The sequence below is a fragment of the Triticum urartu genome, chromosome 6, assembly GCF_003073215.2.
Source record: "Triticum urartu cultivar G1812 chromosome 6, Tu2.1, whole genome shotgun sequence".
Classification (NCBI taxonomy): domain Eukaryota; kingdom Viridiplantae; phylum Streptophyta; class Magnoliopsida; order Poales; family Poaceae; genus Triticum; species Triticum urartu.
Window position 1 is genome coordinate 87,489,723 of NC_053027.1, and position 15,872 is coordinate 87,505,594.

General features: G+C 44.3%; 1 protein-coding gene across 1 annotated transcript; it reads right to left on the reverse strand.

Moving 5' to 3' along the window:
- Nucleotides 1-12,378: 12,378 nt before the first annotated feature.
- Nucleotides 12,379-12,978, reverse strand: LOC125516592 (RING-H2 finger protein ATL32-like). The gene has a single exon (XM_048681974.1). It carries the CDS (start codon nt 12,976-12,978, stop codon nt 12,379-12,381), a length of 600 nt encoding a protein of 199 aa, XP_048537931.1.
- Between the last annotated feature and the right edge of the window lie 2,894 nt (nt 12,979-15,872).

A 15,872-nucleotide genomic window follows, 5' to 3' on the forward strand; every position in this document is an offset into this window, starting at 1 on the left:
TAGTACGAAGCCAAACAGAACAAGCAGTCACACAGTGAATACAAATAGATAATGCAAACAGGCAATGACTTCACAAGGACCAATCTGCAAATAAAGATATGGGAAGAATGGAACCAGTGACTCGTTGAAGACAATGATTTGTTGGACCAGTTCCAATTGCTGTGACAACTGTACGTCTGGTTAGGGAGGCTGAGATTCAACTCAGAAGACCGCATCTTCACCTTATTCCCCTTGAGCTAAGGACACCCAGTCCTCGCCCAATCACTCTGGTAAGTATTCAAGGTAGACTTCCAAACCTTCACAGACTTCGTTCACCGGCGATCCACAATGACTCTTGGATGCTCAGAACGCGACGCCTAACCGGCTGGAGGATTCACAGTCCTCAAGTGTAATAAGTCTTCAGATCACACATATAGGAAGACTTCAGTGATGCCTAACACTCTTTGGCTCTGGGTGTTTAGGGCTTTGTCCTCGCAAGGAATTCTCTCTCGAAGGCTTCGAGGTGGGTTGCTCTCAAACGACAAAAGCCGTACACTAACTCTGAGCAGCCAATCGTTTATGGTTGTAGGGGGTAGGCTATTTATAGCCACTAGGCAACCCGACCTGATTTGTCTGAAATGACCCTGGGTCACTAAGGAACTGACACGTGTTCCAACGGTCAGATTTCAAACACACACGACAACTTTACTTGGGCTACAAGCAAAGCTGACTTATCCAGCTCTGGATAAGATTTGCTCTCATTGTCTTCGCTCGAAGACATAGGATTTTGGTTAAGCATCACTTCAGTCATTCTGACTGGTTCACTTGGACCCCACTTAACAGTACGGTGGTTCCTATGACTCAACAAAGAAGAAAAAGAACGACGAAACAACTAAGTCTTCGCGCTCCATAGTCTTCACGCAATGTCTTCTTTTGTCATAGTCTTCAATGTGAATGTCTTCACATACCACCTTTGACTTCAATGTCTTCATACATTTTTAGGGGTCATCTCTGGTAGGAAAACCTAATCCATGAGGGACTTCTACCTGTGTTATCCTGCAGTTCTCACAAACACATTAGTCCCTCAACCAGGTTTGTCGTCAATACTCCAAAACCAACTAGGGGTGGCACTAGATGCACTTACAAGTACTATTAGTTCGTTTTGGCTTCTTGTGATCAGGGTTGCCAGATTTTTAAATTAGTTAATTCCTAGTTAGTTAAGATATGAGAGAGAGAGAGTCCTTGCTTAAGTCGGTTTGAAAACCAAATCATGATCAAGTCGGTCTTGCCCTTATAACGTACGTGTGCCTGCGCGCACCAATAAAAGGAGGTTGCGCCTCATGTAATGGGGTAGTTTTTGTTATCTGGATATTTTCCATTGCATGGATAGAGTGAAGTCGGGGTATCTTTCCATGACTAGTTGATACAAGTTGAGAAGCTGACATCTTTGTGTGTTTAGGCGAGGAGATTGGAGGCGAGGCCTCTAGTTTGCTGGTGGTTCTTTCAAAACCGTCCACGTTCTTCCTACAGGGGTGTGCGTGTTGTTTGATTAGGTTTGCATCTGGTAAACCTAGTTTCTGATTTGTTCGTTGTTGTTTTGCAGCTTGATTGTTTGGAAAGTTAGACGAGGAAGGGTTGCATCTGAGATCGGTGTACCGTGAAAGATTGGGAAAATTATTCGCGCCATCGTTTTCCTGTCGAAGGTCGCATCAAGTGGTATCAGAGCAAGGTTGACCATGGTACAATTTTTTTTCCTCGGCTATTTGATTCAATTGTTTGAAAGATGGTGAACTCGCAGCATGAGAAATCTGATCATGAGGAGGGCGATGAACTTCCAGAGGATCTGAATATAAGTGATGATTTACATATTCATCTGATGTCGATCAAGGGAGTGAACAAGAAGCTTGGGACAAGGGTTGAGAAGTTGTCTGCAAATATTGTTGGCGTCGAGGACAGGTTGAACGAGCGTTTGACTGCTAGCGACCGACAGCGCACTGATAGTCTACAGGTGGTGACTACGAGTCTTAATCGGCTCACCGCAATAGTTTAGCGCCTTTAGGCGAGAGATGTGGCACCCCGACAGCCCCTCTCACCACGACGATGTCGTGACCGCGACAATGACGATGATGGTGATTTTTCTGAGGATTCCGATGCCCATGGAGGCTTAACTCACCGACCATGGCATGATGTTGGGGCTCACCGCCATGCTGGGCAGCGCGGTGCCTATGGGGGCAATGGTGCCAACGAGGATGATGGTTTGGGTCGAATCAAGATAACCATACCTGAATCCTCGGGACGTTGTGCTGACCCAGAGAAATATTTGGAGTGGGAGATGCGCATAAATCTGATTTTTAACGGTCACAACTACTCCCAAGAGAAGAAGGTTCATGTTGCATCTATGGAATTTACAGAGTATGCTCTTGTATGGTGGAATAATAAGAACCGTACTAATGAGCGACTAGCGACATGTGCTGACATGAAGCGGATCATGAGGGAACGTTTTGTGCCTGCTTACTACACTCGCCAGCTTCATAGTAGACTACGTCGTCTAGTGCAAGTTACGAAATCAGTTGATGAGTACTATGAGGAGATGCAAGTTTTGATGATCCGTACAGTTGTGCGTGAGTCTACGGAGGCGGCCATGGTACATTTCTTTGAGGGGTTAGAAGAAAAGATTCACGACCGTGTTGATTTAATGCAATATAATGATATTCATGAGTTGCTTCATCAAGCGGAGCGTGCTAAACGTTGGGTATTGGAGAAGCAAGCTTCAGAGACTCATCCAACTTACAATAGTGGGCGACGTGGTTCTTCTCCTATTGATGGTGGGTTTAGTGCTAAACCGACTCCTTATTATAAGTCGGGAAGCATTGAACATAGCAAAGTGGCGGCTGTGCCAAAGGAGGTTTCTCAGGTTTCATCTAATGCGTCTTCATCTCATCATCGTAATATTATTTGCCACAAGTGTGAAGGACGTGGACACATGAAGCATGAATGTTCCAATCAACGAAGGGTTCTACTTGTTGATGCGGAATATATTTCAGAATCTGAAGATGAGACGCCTAAGTTAAAGGATGGAATTGAAAGAGGTCATGGTGATACCATACTATGTTATCCTCAAGATGATCCTGATATGGAGAGTTTGCTAGCAGTCTAGCACATAAGGTCCAGCGAGATGACAAGACCATTGTTGAACAAGGACATCGGCAGAGTATTTTTCAAACTGCATGTATCATCAAGGAAGAGGTTTGCAAATTGATAATTGATGGTGGCAGTGCTAGCAATACGATTAGTAAGAATGTGGTGGAGTCTCTTTCTTTGCCAACATGGGAGCACCCAAAACCATACTATATGAAGTAGATCAATAATGTGGGCAAAGTGAAGGTTACTCACAGGATGAAGGTTCCTTTTTCTGTTGATGGCTATGTGGATAAAGTGGAATGCGACGTTATGCCACTGCATGTTTGTCATTTTAATTTGGGGCGTCCGTGGCAGCATGATGTTAACGCTCTTCATCATGGGCGAACAAATAGGTACACTTTTATGCATAAGGGCGAGTTCTATGCTATTGTTTTCAAAGATGCAAAAGATATAAAGTGTATCATCGAGGTGTTTAAAATAAAATCTACAAGACACCGGTCAAAACTGAGGACGGCTTTCCTTCAAGGAAGGGAGGATGATCGATCATATCTGCTAAGGCTGGTCAAGGACAAAAGGAGATATATATCGTACCAGCTAGATGTCGGGCGAAAGGTATACATGTAAATATTACTAGTAAAAATGCCCGTGCGTTGCACCGGGCGAAATATTAAAAATAACTTGCTCCTCATGAATTATGAAACACGTTTTTTAATCCATTTTTTGCAAAAACGTCAAAAATATGGTTACATCAAATATTTCTTTTTGGACCATGAAATTTGGACATATACCCTAATAATGTTTGTCATGACCTATTTCATCTCCACACTTTCGTTTCACCCGATGAGAGAGTAGTTGTGTATGAAATAGTCTTTCAATCAACTTTATTTTCTATTATTCAGAAAAATGAATATTTCTTTATTTTGAGGTGTTTTTTTAAATCAAGGATATTTTTTAGAATGGTATCATTTTTATGGTGACGAACATTTTTTGGAATATTATGTTTCATTTGTAAATTATTTTGCATTATTTTTTGGGCTTGGCCCATTGAAAGACTTGACCGACACGCACTTCCCGTTTCCCATTCTTCTTCTCCTCTGTTAGGACAACATCGTCGCAGCCTCCCTCCCTTGTCCCCGTCATTTTCCGAGGACGAGGGCAGAAAGAATAGCGCTTCTACCGGCCGCACCGTCGTGTCCTCCACCCGCGCCGCCATATCAATGGGAACTTGGGCGGCTCCCTCTTCCTCTGTTCCCTCCCACCCATCTGGAATAAGAAAGCCGACCATGGTGAGCTTGCCATGGAATTTAAGCGGCTCCACTGTTCACATCATGTCAGGCAATGTCATTGTCAATTGGGGGAAATCCATATATGAGAACATCAGACATCTCATTTCCTCTTTCCCCACATACCACATAAACCAGAGCTTCAAACTTGGATTACCGCAAATATTTTCAAACTCAATAGACGGCATAGAGATGGTACCAAGAAAATACTATAGACAAAGGATTTCGACAACAGAGCAGTCAGGTGACCACCTTAGAAAGTGCCTGACTAATGACATTTTTTCCACAACTAAAACCACCAAATAGCACCATGTTCCTCCAAAAACTGAGGGGATCATACATCACACACGCTGGAGCCATTTCAAATTAGATAAGACTGGGATTTAATGGCGTTGGAAGGAAATGAAAAATCAACATCTGCAAAAATGTTTGGTTATGTAAGAGAAGAAACAATGATAAATAAAAACATGCGTTTTATTGTGGAAATTGAAGTTCGGATAATTTGTAGACAAACATGTCCTGTAAGAAGAGGTGTGTCCTCACCGAGCTTTGATGCACCAGGTCTTCGTGTACGCACATGCCATATCTGCAGCTCAATAACTTCAAAACATTAAGCTAGTAATTTAGTCCTCAAAAAAGTTATACCAAATAACTTCCTTACTTGAAGCATAGTTAATTACTTCTTGATGCCCTGAAATTTCAGCTCTAGAAATGTATTGAAGGGCGACATGGTGGTTCATCAAATTATTCTCAAAGACAATCTGTTAGAGTCAGAAAACATTAGAATGTGAACACAGGTTAATAATGAGAATCTGACTTGTTATTTTGAAATTCTAAAAGCTCACACTTCGAATATCTTAATCAAGTGGGTGCCCATGCAGCAAGGTGCACAAAATCAGCTCTTGTGGCCTTTGTTCTATCTTTGTATGACAAAAAATAATACTGAATGGTACCTTCAGAAAACCAGAAAATTATGCAATGTTGTACTATGTGGTCAAGAGTGATATCCATGCCTGGTGATTATTTTCTGGGCATTATGTCCCATAATGTATACTTGAGTGTGGTTTTCAGATGACAAACAATACAACCACAGTTTCATAATAGAGAGATGTGTCATAGTTCAGATGCATCAATTTTTCTTGGCACTAAAATTATTAGAGCTTGGGTAGAAAAAATAGTATCACACCAGTGCGAAAGATCTTGCTGACTAACTGTTGTAGGAATAAAAGAGATACATGTGCAAATTCATTCAACAAACAACAACTTCTATGTTTGCCTACTTCTCAACAAAATTTCATAGCCACGGCTAAAACTAAGACTAACAACCACACCAACCCACCAAATCTGTTGGGAGATTAGATAAGTTATGCAAGAAGAAAAACAATACCAGGATTTATTTTACCTGGTTGAAGACTTGAAGCATGCAAGAAAGGACCCGATGCATTTTCTTCAAGCAATTCATCAAACATTTGATGCATTCTCCGCACACGCCTCCCGCCTCGCTGCCGCCGCCTGATGTAGCGCTCGAGCGCAATGCCGCCTCCCCGCCATGGCCGCCGCCCCCTGCAAGCGTGCGCTACCGTGGTCTGTGGCTTCAACGCAGGCGCCCCCTGCAAAAAACACGAAACCTTATCTCTGATTAGCCGAGTAAGGAAGGATTGTTTTGGGAAAAAACGAAACGTTTTCCGAGATAACCACTTAAAAAGGGATTGCCGGTTTAATTACCAGAAAACATAAGGAATGAACATATAGTATCATTAAATACCATGCGATCACATGTGATGGAGAGGATGCAACTTATCGCATCCATACTATCATTAAATGGAATGATACACAAGTATGCAATTAAGATGCAGAAAGTAGGATGCAACCTTCAAACCACCGAGAGAGGATCTTGTGTACCATTCTCTGTTCTCTTAAAGATTAATGACCAGCGGATGCGATTAGATATGATGGATGAGTGAACATGCCACCCTCATGTCAGATAACTAACGTAATTACCTCTGGATGCGCACCGTGGTTCCACGGGCCAAAACCATTTCCACAGAAATTAGGCATTGGGGGCGGCGGATGATGATGCATCTGGTTTGGACTCGCCATCGGCGGCAACCTCTGAAAGTCCCCACCATGCTGGTGCTTAAGCAAGGAGGACCCCCGCATTATCTCTGGTAGCAGAAGTACAACAACAAACATCAGAAGCCAACATCAGCACGAAAAGGTGCTCCATGAAAAACTTGCTGTCACCGAAGAATCATATGAATCAAGCAACATACTACATGCTTTCAAGACCTATGAGACACACACACACACACACGCTAACACAGGAAAAGGCCAGCGCCTTGAGGCCAAAACAGAGTCAAGCAGAGCAAGTTTGCATCAACAAGAGAGAAACATAAGAAATCAGGCCACAACGAATCAGCAAGGACAAATTCTAATCTAGGCCAATAATGGTAGATGGGGCGGCGGCGGCGAGGGAGCGAATCGAGGCCCTCACCGTGGCCCAACTGCTTCTAATCTAGGTCAAGAAAGAATATATGCACGTTTGAGACCATGCATCTCAACATCTCATAAAGCACCAATCATACACAGATCCAAATGGTACTAATACTCCATGTGTGTTAGTATATCAGATCTGGCAGTGCCCCAGCATTCAGTTGCAATGAATCAAAAACTTGCCAATTCTCACAAGAAGAGTGAAAAAGGAGGAGGAACCAAATTTTTAGATTGTTCACCCATCCATGGCCTACATATATGAACTGAATCGAAGGCCTATATATAAGTTGAGCATCTTCTGACCACCCTGCAGCCTGACCTGAATCTACTGGTATATAGAGGTGGGCGAGCAGCAAGAAAGCAGAGCACGTGGCGGTCACCGTCACAGCCGTCGTCCTGCCGGGCTCGCCACTGCCGCCGCAAGGAACCCTGTGTCCTGAGGGAACCCCGTCCTCGTTGCCGCCAACGGCTGCTGCTCCCACGGGAAGGGCCCGGTCGCCTGCAGCCGCTGCGGGCAGAAGGGGAACTGCGTGGGCGACGTCGTCGGTAGCGGCGTCCCCGGGACAGGGCAGGGCGGCACACACCGCGTGCCCGTGCACAGGCACGTCGTGCCGTTGCCGTCAGCCAGCACGGCCGGCCGACAGGAGCACCCACACGGCCGCAACCAGCAGGACCGCCGGCCGCGCAGACGACATCCTTCCTCGATCGCTCTCTCGCCGGTCGCCGCTTCTTCGTCGGAATCTTGTTTTTCTGCGCCGCTGATGTGGGTGGGTGAGGCCGCTCTAGCTCCCCGTTAAACGTCACCGCTCGGTTCCCAGCCCGCACGGCCGCGCAGGACTCCCGCACCGGCCGCATCCCCAAGGGGCCTCCAAGCCGATGCGCAATCCGGCACGGGGGAGGGGCTGGCCCCAAGGAGCGAGGAGCCAACGAATCCGCCGGTCAGGAGCTGGGCGGCGCCCTCCATCATCGCCGCCGTCTAGGGAGTGACGCGCTCCCGTTTGACGCGGTGTCGGGCGGACGGCACGGGGCAGGAGACAGCGGGATGGAGGTCAAGATGGGATCGAGGAGGCAAGGTCGTGCGGGGCGCTGTTTTTTCTTCTTCTTTTGTGTCCTTTGTACCGGTTTGGGGCTGACTTATGACGGGAGTGCGGGCTGAATTCCTAGAAACAGAGGGACTTTTATGTAAAAATACTCATGACGTACGACCAGAAGCAATAGGCGCTTTATTAGTAGGTAAAGATAAAGAGGTAAAGATAAAGATAAAGATAAAGATTGACACTCGTGCAAAACGACAAAGTTCAGATTGCACCATCGGATGAAATTGAGCCAAGGTTCAGGACTCCATGCACAAGTCTACAGGACTACATGCATAAGTCTGTACGTCGATGCAATTAAAATTAAGACGTACATGCTCAATACGAATGTGGGAGGTAGTACTATTAGTTCGTTTTGGCTTCTTGTGATCAACGTTGTCGGATTTTTAAATTAATTAATTCCTAGTTAGTTAAGATATGAGAGAGAGAGTCCTTGCTTAAGTCGGTTTGGAAACCAAATCACGATCGAGTCGGTCTTGCCCTTGTAACGTACGTGTGCGTGCGCGCACCAATAAAAGGAGGCTCGCCTCATGTAATGGGGTAGTTTTTGTTATCTGGATATTTTCCATCACATGGACAGAGTCAAGTCGGGGTATCTTCCCATGACTAATTGATACAAGTTGAGAAGCTGAAATTTTTGTGTGTTTAGGCGACGAGATTGGAGGCGAGGCCTCAATTTTGCTGCTGGTTCTTTCAAAACCGTCCACGCTCTTCCTACAGAGGTGTGCGTGTTGTTTGATTAGGTTTGCATCTGGTAAACCTAGTTTCTGGTTTGTTCGCTGTTGTTTTGCGGCTTGATTGTTTAGAAAGTTAGACGAGGAAGGGTTGTATCTGAGATCAGTGTACCGTAAAAGATTGGGAAAATTATTCGCGCCGTCATTTTTCTGTTGAAGGTTGCATCATCCTCGGTGCGGGTGGCTGAGTGCTTTTCATGGACCTTCATATGAATTTGCACTCCCTCGATGATGTGGGTTGGGTTGGCGGTCGTTTGTGACGAAGTTGAAACCGCTTACTCAGGATTAAGGGGCGGTGACGATGCAGGCTTGAGGAGAAGTGATGACGATGACACTAATATGCTACCTAGGTGGGGCTTTCTTCATAGTGTTGTACGTGAGGTATCTTGTATGTACCGCTCAGCGGATTGTAACCATTTTGACGAGTTTTCCATTGATTAACTGGGCAAATATCTTTTTCTTAGTTAATGGATGAGGCAAATATTTTACATCCACTTAAAAAAAACTCTTGCCAATAACTTCACTGCGACTAAACTAGCAACAATGATGTTTCTACCATGCACACGATATAGTATGTTGCATGCATCCACCACCCATCGTTCAATTGGAACTCGTGGCTTGTTTTGTGATTGGGATTTTTTTCTTATTTCAAAGTGTAACATAATGTAATGTTTCATTGTGTATCAAGAATGTTGGTATAATATCAAGTTTCAGGGACTAACATAACGTGCACAGTTGAGATATTTTTTTTCCACTTTCCAAACAGAGCCAGCGCTAGGGGGTATTCTTTGGTATTCATGTGAATACCAAAGGTTTGCTGATCCGTGGGTATATTGTCGCTAGCTTCTTGTATATGTTATGTTCATTGATATTGCCCCACTATTGATGAATGTCAAGGGGGGAATTCCTACCTCTGCCACTACTTCTGAAGGACAAATTAGCTTTTTCTGGACTCAAGTCACTCAACAAAGTTGGAAGTTGGCGTTCAGCCTCCGCTCCTATTGAAGAAGTCACATGCTCCTTGCAGTAGTAGATGTGCTTGCCTGATATTTGATTTTAAATAAGTTAATCTTTATTTTGACAGCATGAATGTTTTGTTGAGATACATAAATGTCCCCAATATATATTAATCGAAAAGATGTTTTTAAGTATGGTGTAAATAAATTTGTGATTTTATGGTAACAGTTTTAGCATTAAAATAATATATAATATATGTGAATATATTTTGCAAGCATATGGACATTTTTTTGGAACAAATTGACATGTGAAAGTGTTTTAAATATATTTTTGTTTAAATAATAGGGTTTCATATTTTTAATAAAATAAAATTATTTTGTATACATAAACTTTTTGAACTTACACGACGAAAATTCGTAGAATAGATGTTGTTTTTAGAAATACACTATGAATAGTTTTAAAATATACATCAAATATTTAAATACATCATGCAGATTTTATACATCACAGACATTCTTTAATAAATGATGTAAAAATTTCAACAAAACAACGGATATTTTTTTGATACATGGTGAACTTTTTTATATGCATTTTAGACAAATGTACAATATTTTGCATCATAAAGTTGTTTTATTAGTGCACTTTTGAAAGTTTCCAATAAATTTTAAACAAAAGAATGTTTATAGTGTCATTATGTGGGCGCGCATATAGGAGAATTGTTGGCATTTGCCCCGACCCTTGAGGCGCCAAATAGGGTGGCAATCCTATTCCCCGCATAAGCGTGCATCCTGGCAACAAATGTCCTGCTATATTTGTTTTTGAGGGATATGTCCTGCTATCTGGGCCGTCCCATTTGCAGTTTCCTGTGTTTTTCTTTCCATTTTTCAGATTTTCATTTTTATTCTGATCATTTTCCTTTTCTTTATCTATTTTTACTTTTCCCTTTTCACTTTCATGAACATTATGCTAAAACCCATTGAATTATTCCATGTGGTAATATTTTTAAATTTGATAAATATTTGAAATTTGGAACGTTTCAGAAATTCGGGATTTTTTTCAAATTTCAGAAACATTTTGATATGTTTAAAAACAGGAATATTTTAAAAAATATGAAAAAAACAAAATTTATCAGTATTTGTTTAATCAAGGAACTTAATTTTCAAATTCATGTAATTTTCGACTTTCAGAACATTTATAATACGAGGATAATTTCCAAATTCAGGAACATTTCTTTATATTCGGGAATAGTTTTCCAAATTCTAAACATTTTTTGAAATTCCAAACCTTTTTATATTTTCCAAACATTTTTCTAAAATTCGTGAACACTTTTATAAGTTCAATAATCACAAAAAGAAAAAGAAGAAACAGGGTGTCTGCTGTGTCTAATCCTATATCAGGCCTGCGGGCATCATATAAGGGCTGCTTCGCTGAATGTGTCCCTCCCGACCCACACTATTTTGGACCAGTCCACGGTCGGCCTCGTTGTTTCTGCTCTTTTTATGTTTTGTATCAAAAAAAGTTGTCCTTTTCTGTTTCTATTTCCCCCTTTTCTTTTCCTTTCTCTTTTCTGTTTCTGTTTCTTTTTATTTTATTTTATTTTAAAAATATATTTTTCTGTGTATTATGCAAAAATTCACTATGTATTACAAAAATGTTCACCATATATTAAGAAAATGTTCACAGTATATTACAAAAAAGCGAACTATGCATTATAAAAATGTGTATCACATATTAAGAAATGTTTTATGTGTACTCAAAATTTCTTCAACGTATATATTACAAAAAATTTCTAAGTGTACTAAAAACATTGTAGCGTATATATTCATATTTTCGAAAATGTTTGAGAAAAAAAAGCAGAAAAATAAACTGAGGCACCATAGTATAGGTTATCTACATTATGTTTTTTTAATCTAACTGCAAATGCAAATGGGACGGCCAAATAGTTTTATGCATGGTGTAAATAGATTTGGGATTTTATTGGAATAATTTTAGCATTAAAAATGATTTAATATATGCCAATATATGTTGCAAGCATCTGGACATTTTTTTGGAAATAAATTGACATGTGAAAGCGTTTCAAATATATTTTTGTTTAAATAATAATTGTTCATAATTTTTATGAAAATAATTTTTCTTTTATACATAATTTTTTTGAACTTACACGATGAACATTTGTACAATATATGTTGTTGTTTAAATACAGTATTAATATTTTTTTAAAATATATGAAATATTTAAATACAGCCTGCAGATTTTATACATGGCGGACATTCTTTAATAGATGATGGCAAATTTTCAAAAAGGAAATGGATATATTTTCGATACACCATGACCTTTTTATATTGATTTAAAAAAATCATACAATATTTTGCATCGTAAACGTGTTTTAATAGCACACTTTTGAAGCTTTTCATTAAATTTTAAACAAAAAATCTTTATAGGGTCACTTTGTGGGCGCGCTTATAGGAAAATTGTTGGCATTTGCCCTGACCCTTGACGCGCCAAATAGGGTGGCCAATCCTATTCCCTGCATGACGCGGGTAATACCGAGAAAACGCGCATCCCTGGCAAGAGATTTCCTGGGCCGACCCATTCCCAGTTTTCCTGCTATATGCTATTGTAATATACTCAGTACATACATGTATCACCCGCAAAAATAAAAAAATAATAATATTACATGTGACTATGGCTAGTTGGCTACACTGGCGGCAAAGCATCATCTGCCGGCGGTTCCATCTCTACAGCCGCCACTTTGGCGGTAACCGTCCGCGGTGGCGAGAGGTCGCACCGGCAAACAGGGCAAGTCGTGTGCGAGTGCAGCCACATGTCTATGCACTCGACATGGAAGAGGTGCTTGCACGCCGGCAGCTGCCGCACCATCTCGCCGTCCTCAAGGTCTTCCAAGCACACGGAGCACGGCTGGCCGCTCCCGCCGCACTCCAGGTCCAGGTCCGCACCGCCGGCCTCGGCGCCACGGGACGTGTACGCGAACGTGGGCAACGACTCGGTGGCTGCCTTACCGAGCCCAGTTCGGCATGCTGCCACCCAGGGCACGCCCGCCGCGACCTCACGCTCGGCGCCTCTCCGCCCGCTCTCCGGCGCGAGGCATGCCACGAGCCCGAAGGCAGCCAGCGCCAGGCCGGCGAACAGGAACGCCTTCCAGACGCTGGCGGTGGCGACGAGCACGCAGAACACGAGCACGGACACGAAGGACGCCGTGACGCCGTAGCAGGCGCCGCACCCGGCGCTCCCGTCGCCGCGGAACCACGCCGGGAGCCTTGCGAACAGACTGGACATGATCACTCGCGCGCTAACGTTTGAGGTGGTAGCTCTGTGACTGTCCTCTGTGAACTTGCCCTCGTGTGTGCACTGCAGAGTTTGCGTTGTGGGCGGTGGCAAGAAATAGTCTGCGTTTGAGCTCGAGAATTAGAGCGCGGGGCTGGAGATGGAGCGCGGCAGCCGCCGTCCCGTAGCTGCGTGGCGCGCGAAAGATAAACTCGGTGCTTCTTTGACGAAGAGATCACGGTGTTTATTTGACGAGAAGTGCGTGTTTTCACCTCCCGTTTCTGGTCAAGTTTCATGCGCCGGACATTAGTTAATTATTTCTTGAGGGAGCCATTAGCGAACTGTTGTGATGGTAAAATGATACGGCACGGTGGAAAGCGACAGAAGAGAGGTCGACTGTATCCACTAGCCAGTATGGTCAACCGGGCTATATTTCATGTTTTAATTTGTTTGGGGCGTGCTGACTTCACATATAAAATTAGCATAACCCTGTCATGAACTTGGCTAGGAAGAACGTGTGATCTAATGCACTCCCTCTGTAAAAAACGTAAGATCGTTTAGATCACCTCTATTATTGTGCACAAGTGATTTATGCATGAGCAGCTGGAGTTCCTTATAGTAGGACTCCACATCAGATGTTTGTCTAATGTCTAAAGCTTGGCCCATGTGTTTGTAATATTGATCTTTACCAAATTTTTGGGAGAGAATTCTTTATTTGGCTCTTCCTTCAAATTTGCCTTCTTTTTTGGCCCAAAACAAAAATTTCTTTCTTTTTTGACACTTAAATTTCATTTTGTTCCTTCAATGACATTTTTGTCTATTGCCACTCACGGTGTTAAGTGTTAGGTAAAAAGACCATTTTGCCCCTACTACACTATGTGACTATCCCGGACATCTAAGTTAGACACAAATCAGTTCACCAATTTTTTTAAAGATGTTCACAGATATTTTGCATATATATTTTTCAATATTTTTTCCTTAGCTAAACTGATATGTGCGTACAAAAGCCGTAGAAATCATCTGCAGAACTTGTATTATCATATCTATATCATGTTTACAACATTGGTTAATTTATCACGTTCCAAAGTATATTAGACATACTACTAACTCTTCTAGCTAACACACGTTTATAACTATAGTACAGTACACAAAATATCCAAACAAGTATACTAGTGTACTCCCTCCGTCCCAGCACCTGTGCTTCCTCTCTCGCATAGCAAGTTGTACACATCGCAAAAATAGTTTACCGAAAAAGGATTTCCCCCCGCTTTATATACAAAGCAACCAACCAAGCTATACAAGGATAGATATCGAGACGGAAGCAGCATAGTCACGCCCAAAAGAAACGACAGAGAAAGAGCAAAAAAAACAAATGCCGACAGCGGCGGATCAACGAAAACGAAAAAGCCTCGCGATCGCTGTGTTCACCGGGATCTTCCACTAGGCTTCAACACTCCAAAGCGCCGGCACCTATCAACACCTCCAAGAAGGATCGCGACGATGACGACACTGCTGCCAAGGGTTTCCCCCGATACACGACGAGGCGAGAGGAAGGATAGCCCCCGACGCCCTCCCGGAAGGTCAGGTGGCACCCACAGGCGCCACCGCGCCGGTGTCGGCCAAGCCGACAGGGGTTTCCCCCGATCCCAACCCGCACCTCGAGCACTCCGAAGCCAGCCACCAAACCAACCATCACCCAGCGCCAATACGGTCAAGAGGCCCCCATGCCGTCTCACCACGACACCGTGAAGTGAGGACAACACGACGAAGAATCAAAGCCGAGACTAGGGCATCAGCACCGTCGGCACGCGGGAGGGCCCCACCTCCACCGTCGGCGATGGTAGCTATCCGGACGCAATAGCAGGAGCACACCAGGCTCTTAGGCCCACAGGCCCGGCCGAGCCCTCATGGGCCCGTCTCGTGGGCCCGTAAAGCTCCCACCCTCGCGCTGCTGCCAGCATGCGCCGGCGTCGCCGCCCACATCCGAGCCGCTCCTCCTCCACACCGAGCCGCAGATAGCGAGGCCACGTCGACGCGGCCCGCTAGGACCCAGATGGGGCCCTAAGGGCCCAGATCTGGGCCGGGGGCGCGCCGCCGGCCACCAGCGCCACCAGGCCACCCCGCCGCCAAGGGGAAGCGCCACCATCGCGCCGACCGCCGGCCCCCGCTACCACGACGCCGGACCACCGCCTGCCGAGCTGCACCCGCCGCCGAGCCCTACCCTGGGAAGGGCGCTGCGCGTGGGGGAAAAGAAGGCCCGCCGCCGCCGAGCCACCCGGCCAGATCCAGGGGCGCCGTCCGGCGGCGGCAGGGGAGGGGGAATGGAGTGGTGGGGGCGAGGAAAGGATGCGGAGGAGCCGCCCCGGCCGCCGCCTAGGGAGGCGGCGCGAGGCGGAGTCGGGAGTCGGAGGCAGTTGGTAGTAGATTTGGTCTAGTACCGTACCGTAGTACGTGTGTTCCTCTCTCCTCGCAAAAATAGTTTCTGTCGTCGAATTTACGTACGAGAGTTCCCGACGAGAAATCCGTGCGATTCCATCAAAAGACAATAGCTAATGGATCCAGTTGAAGCTATAGCCTAGGCGTTCACTTGTACGTGTACGTACGTTGCTAGGAAATTAATCAAGCTCTGCTTACAAGAATCAATCAAGCTATCTATGTGTTTGTTTAAGGCTAACTTTGCACGCATGCATACCAGCTTCTCGTGGATTTATTCTACCGATCTAAAACTAACACCGAAGCAGAGGATCCCTCACCCTCCGCCGTGCCAGCTCCAGCAACAGCATTGACACGGGGTGAGGAACAGGGGAGCGTTTTCTTCCTTTTTACGAGCGAGCTAAAGCAGGGGTAAAAAGGAATTTTTAGGTTGCACTTGACGGTGTTAGTGACCAAAACTAACGAAAATGTCA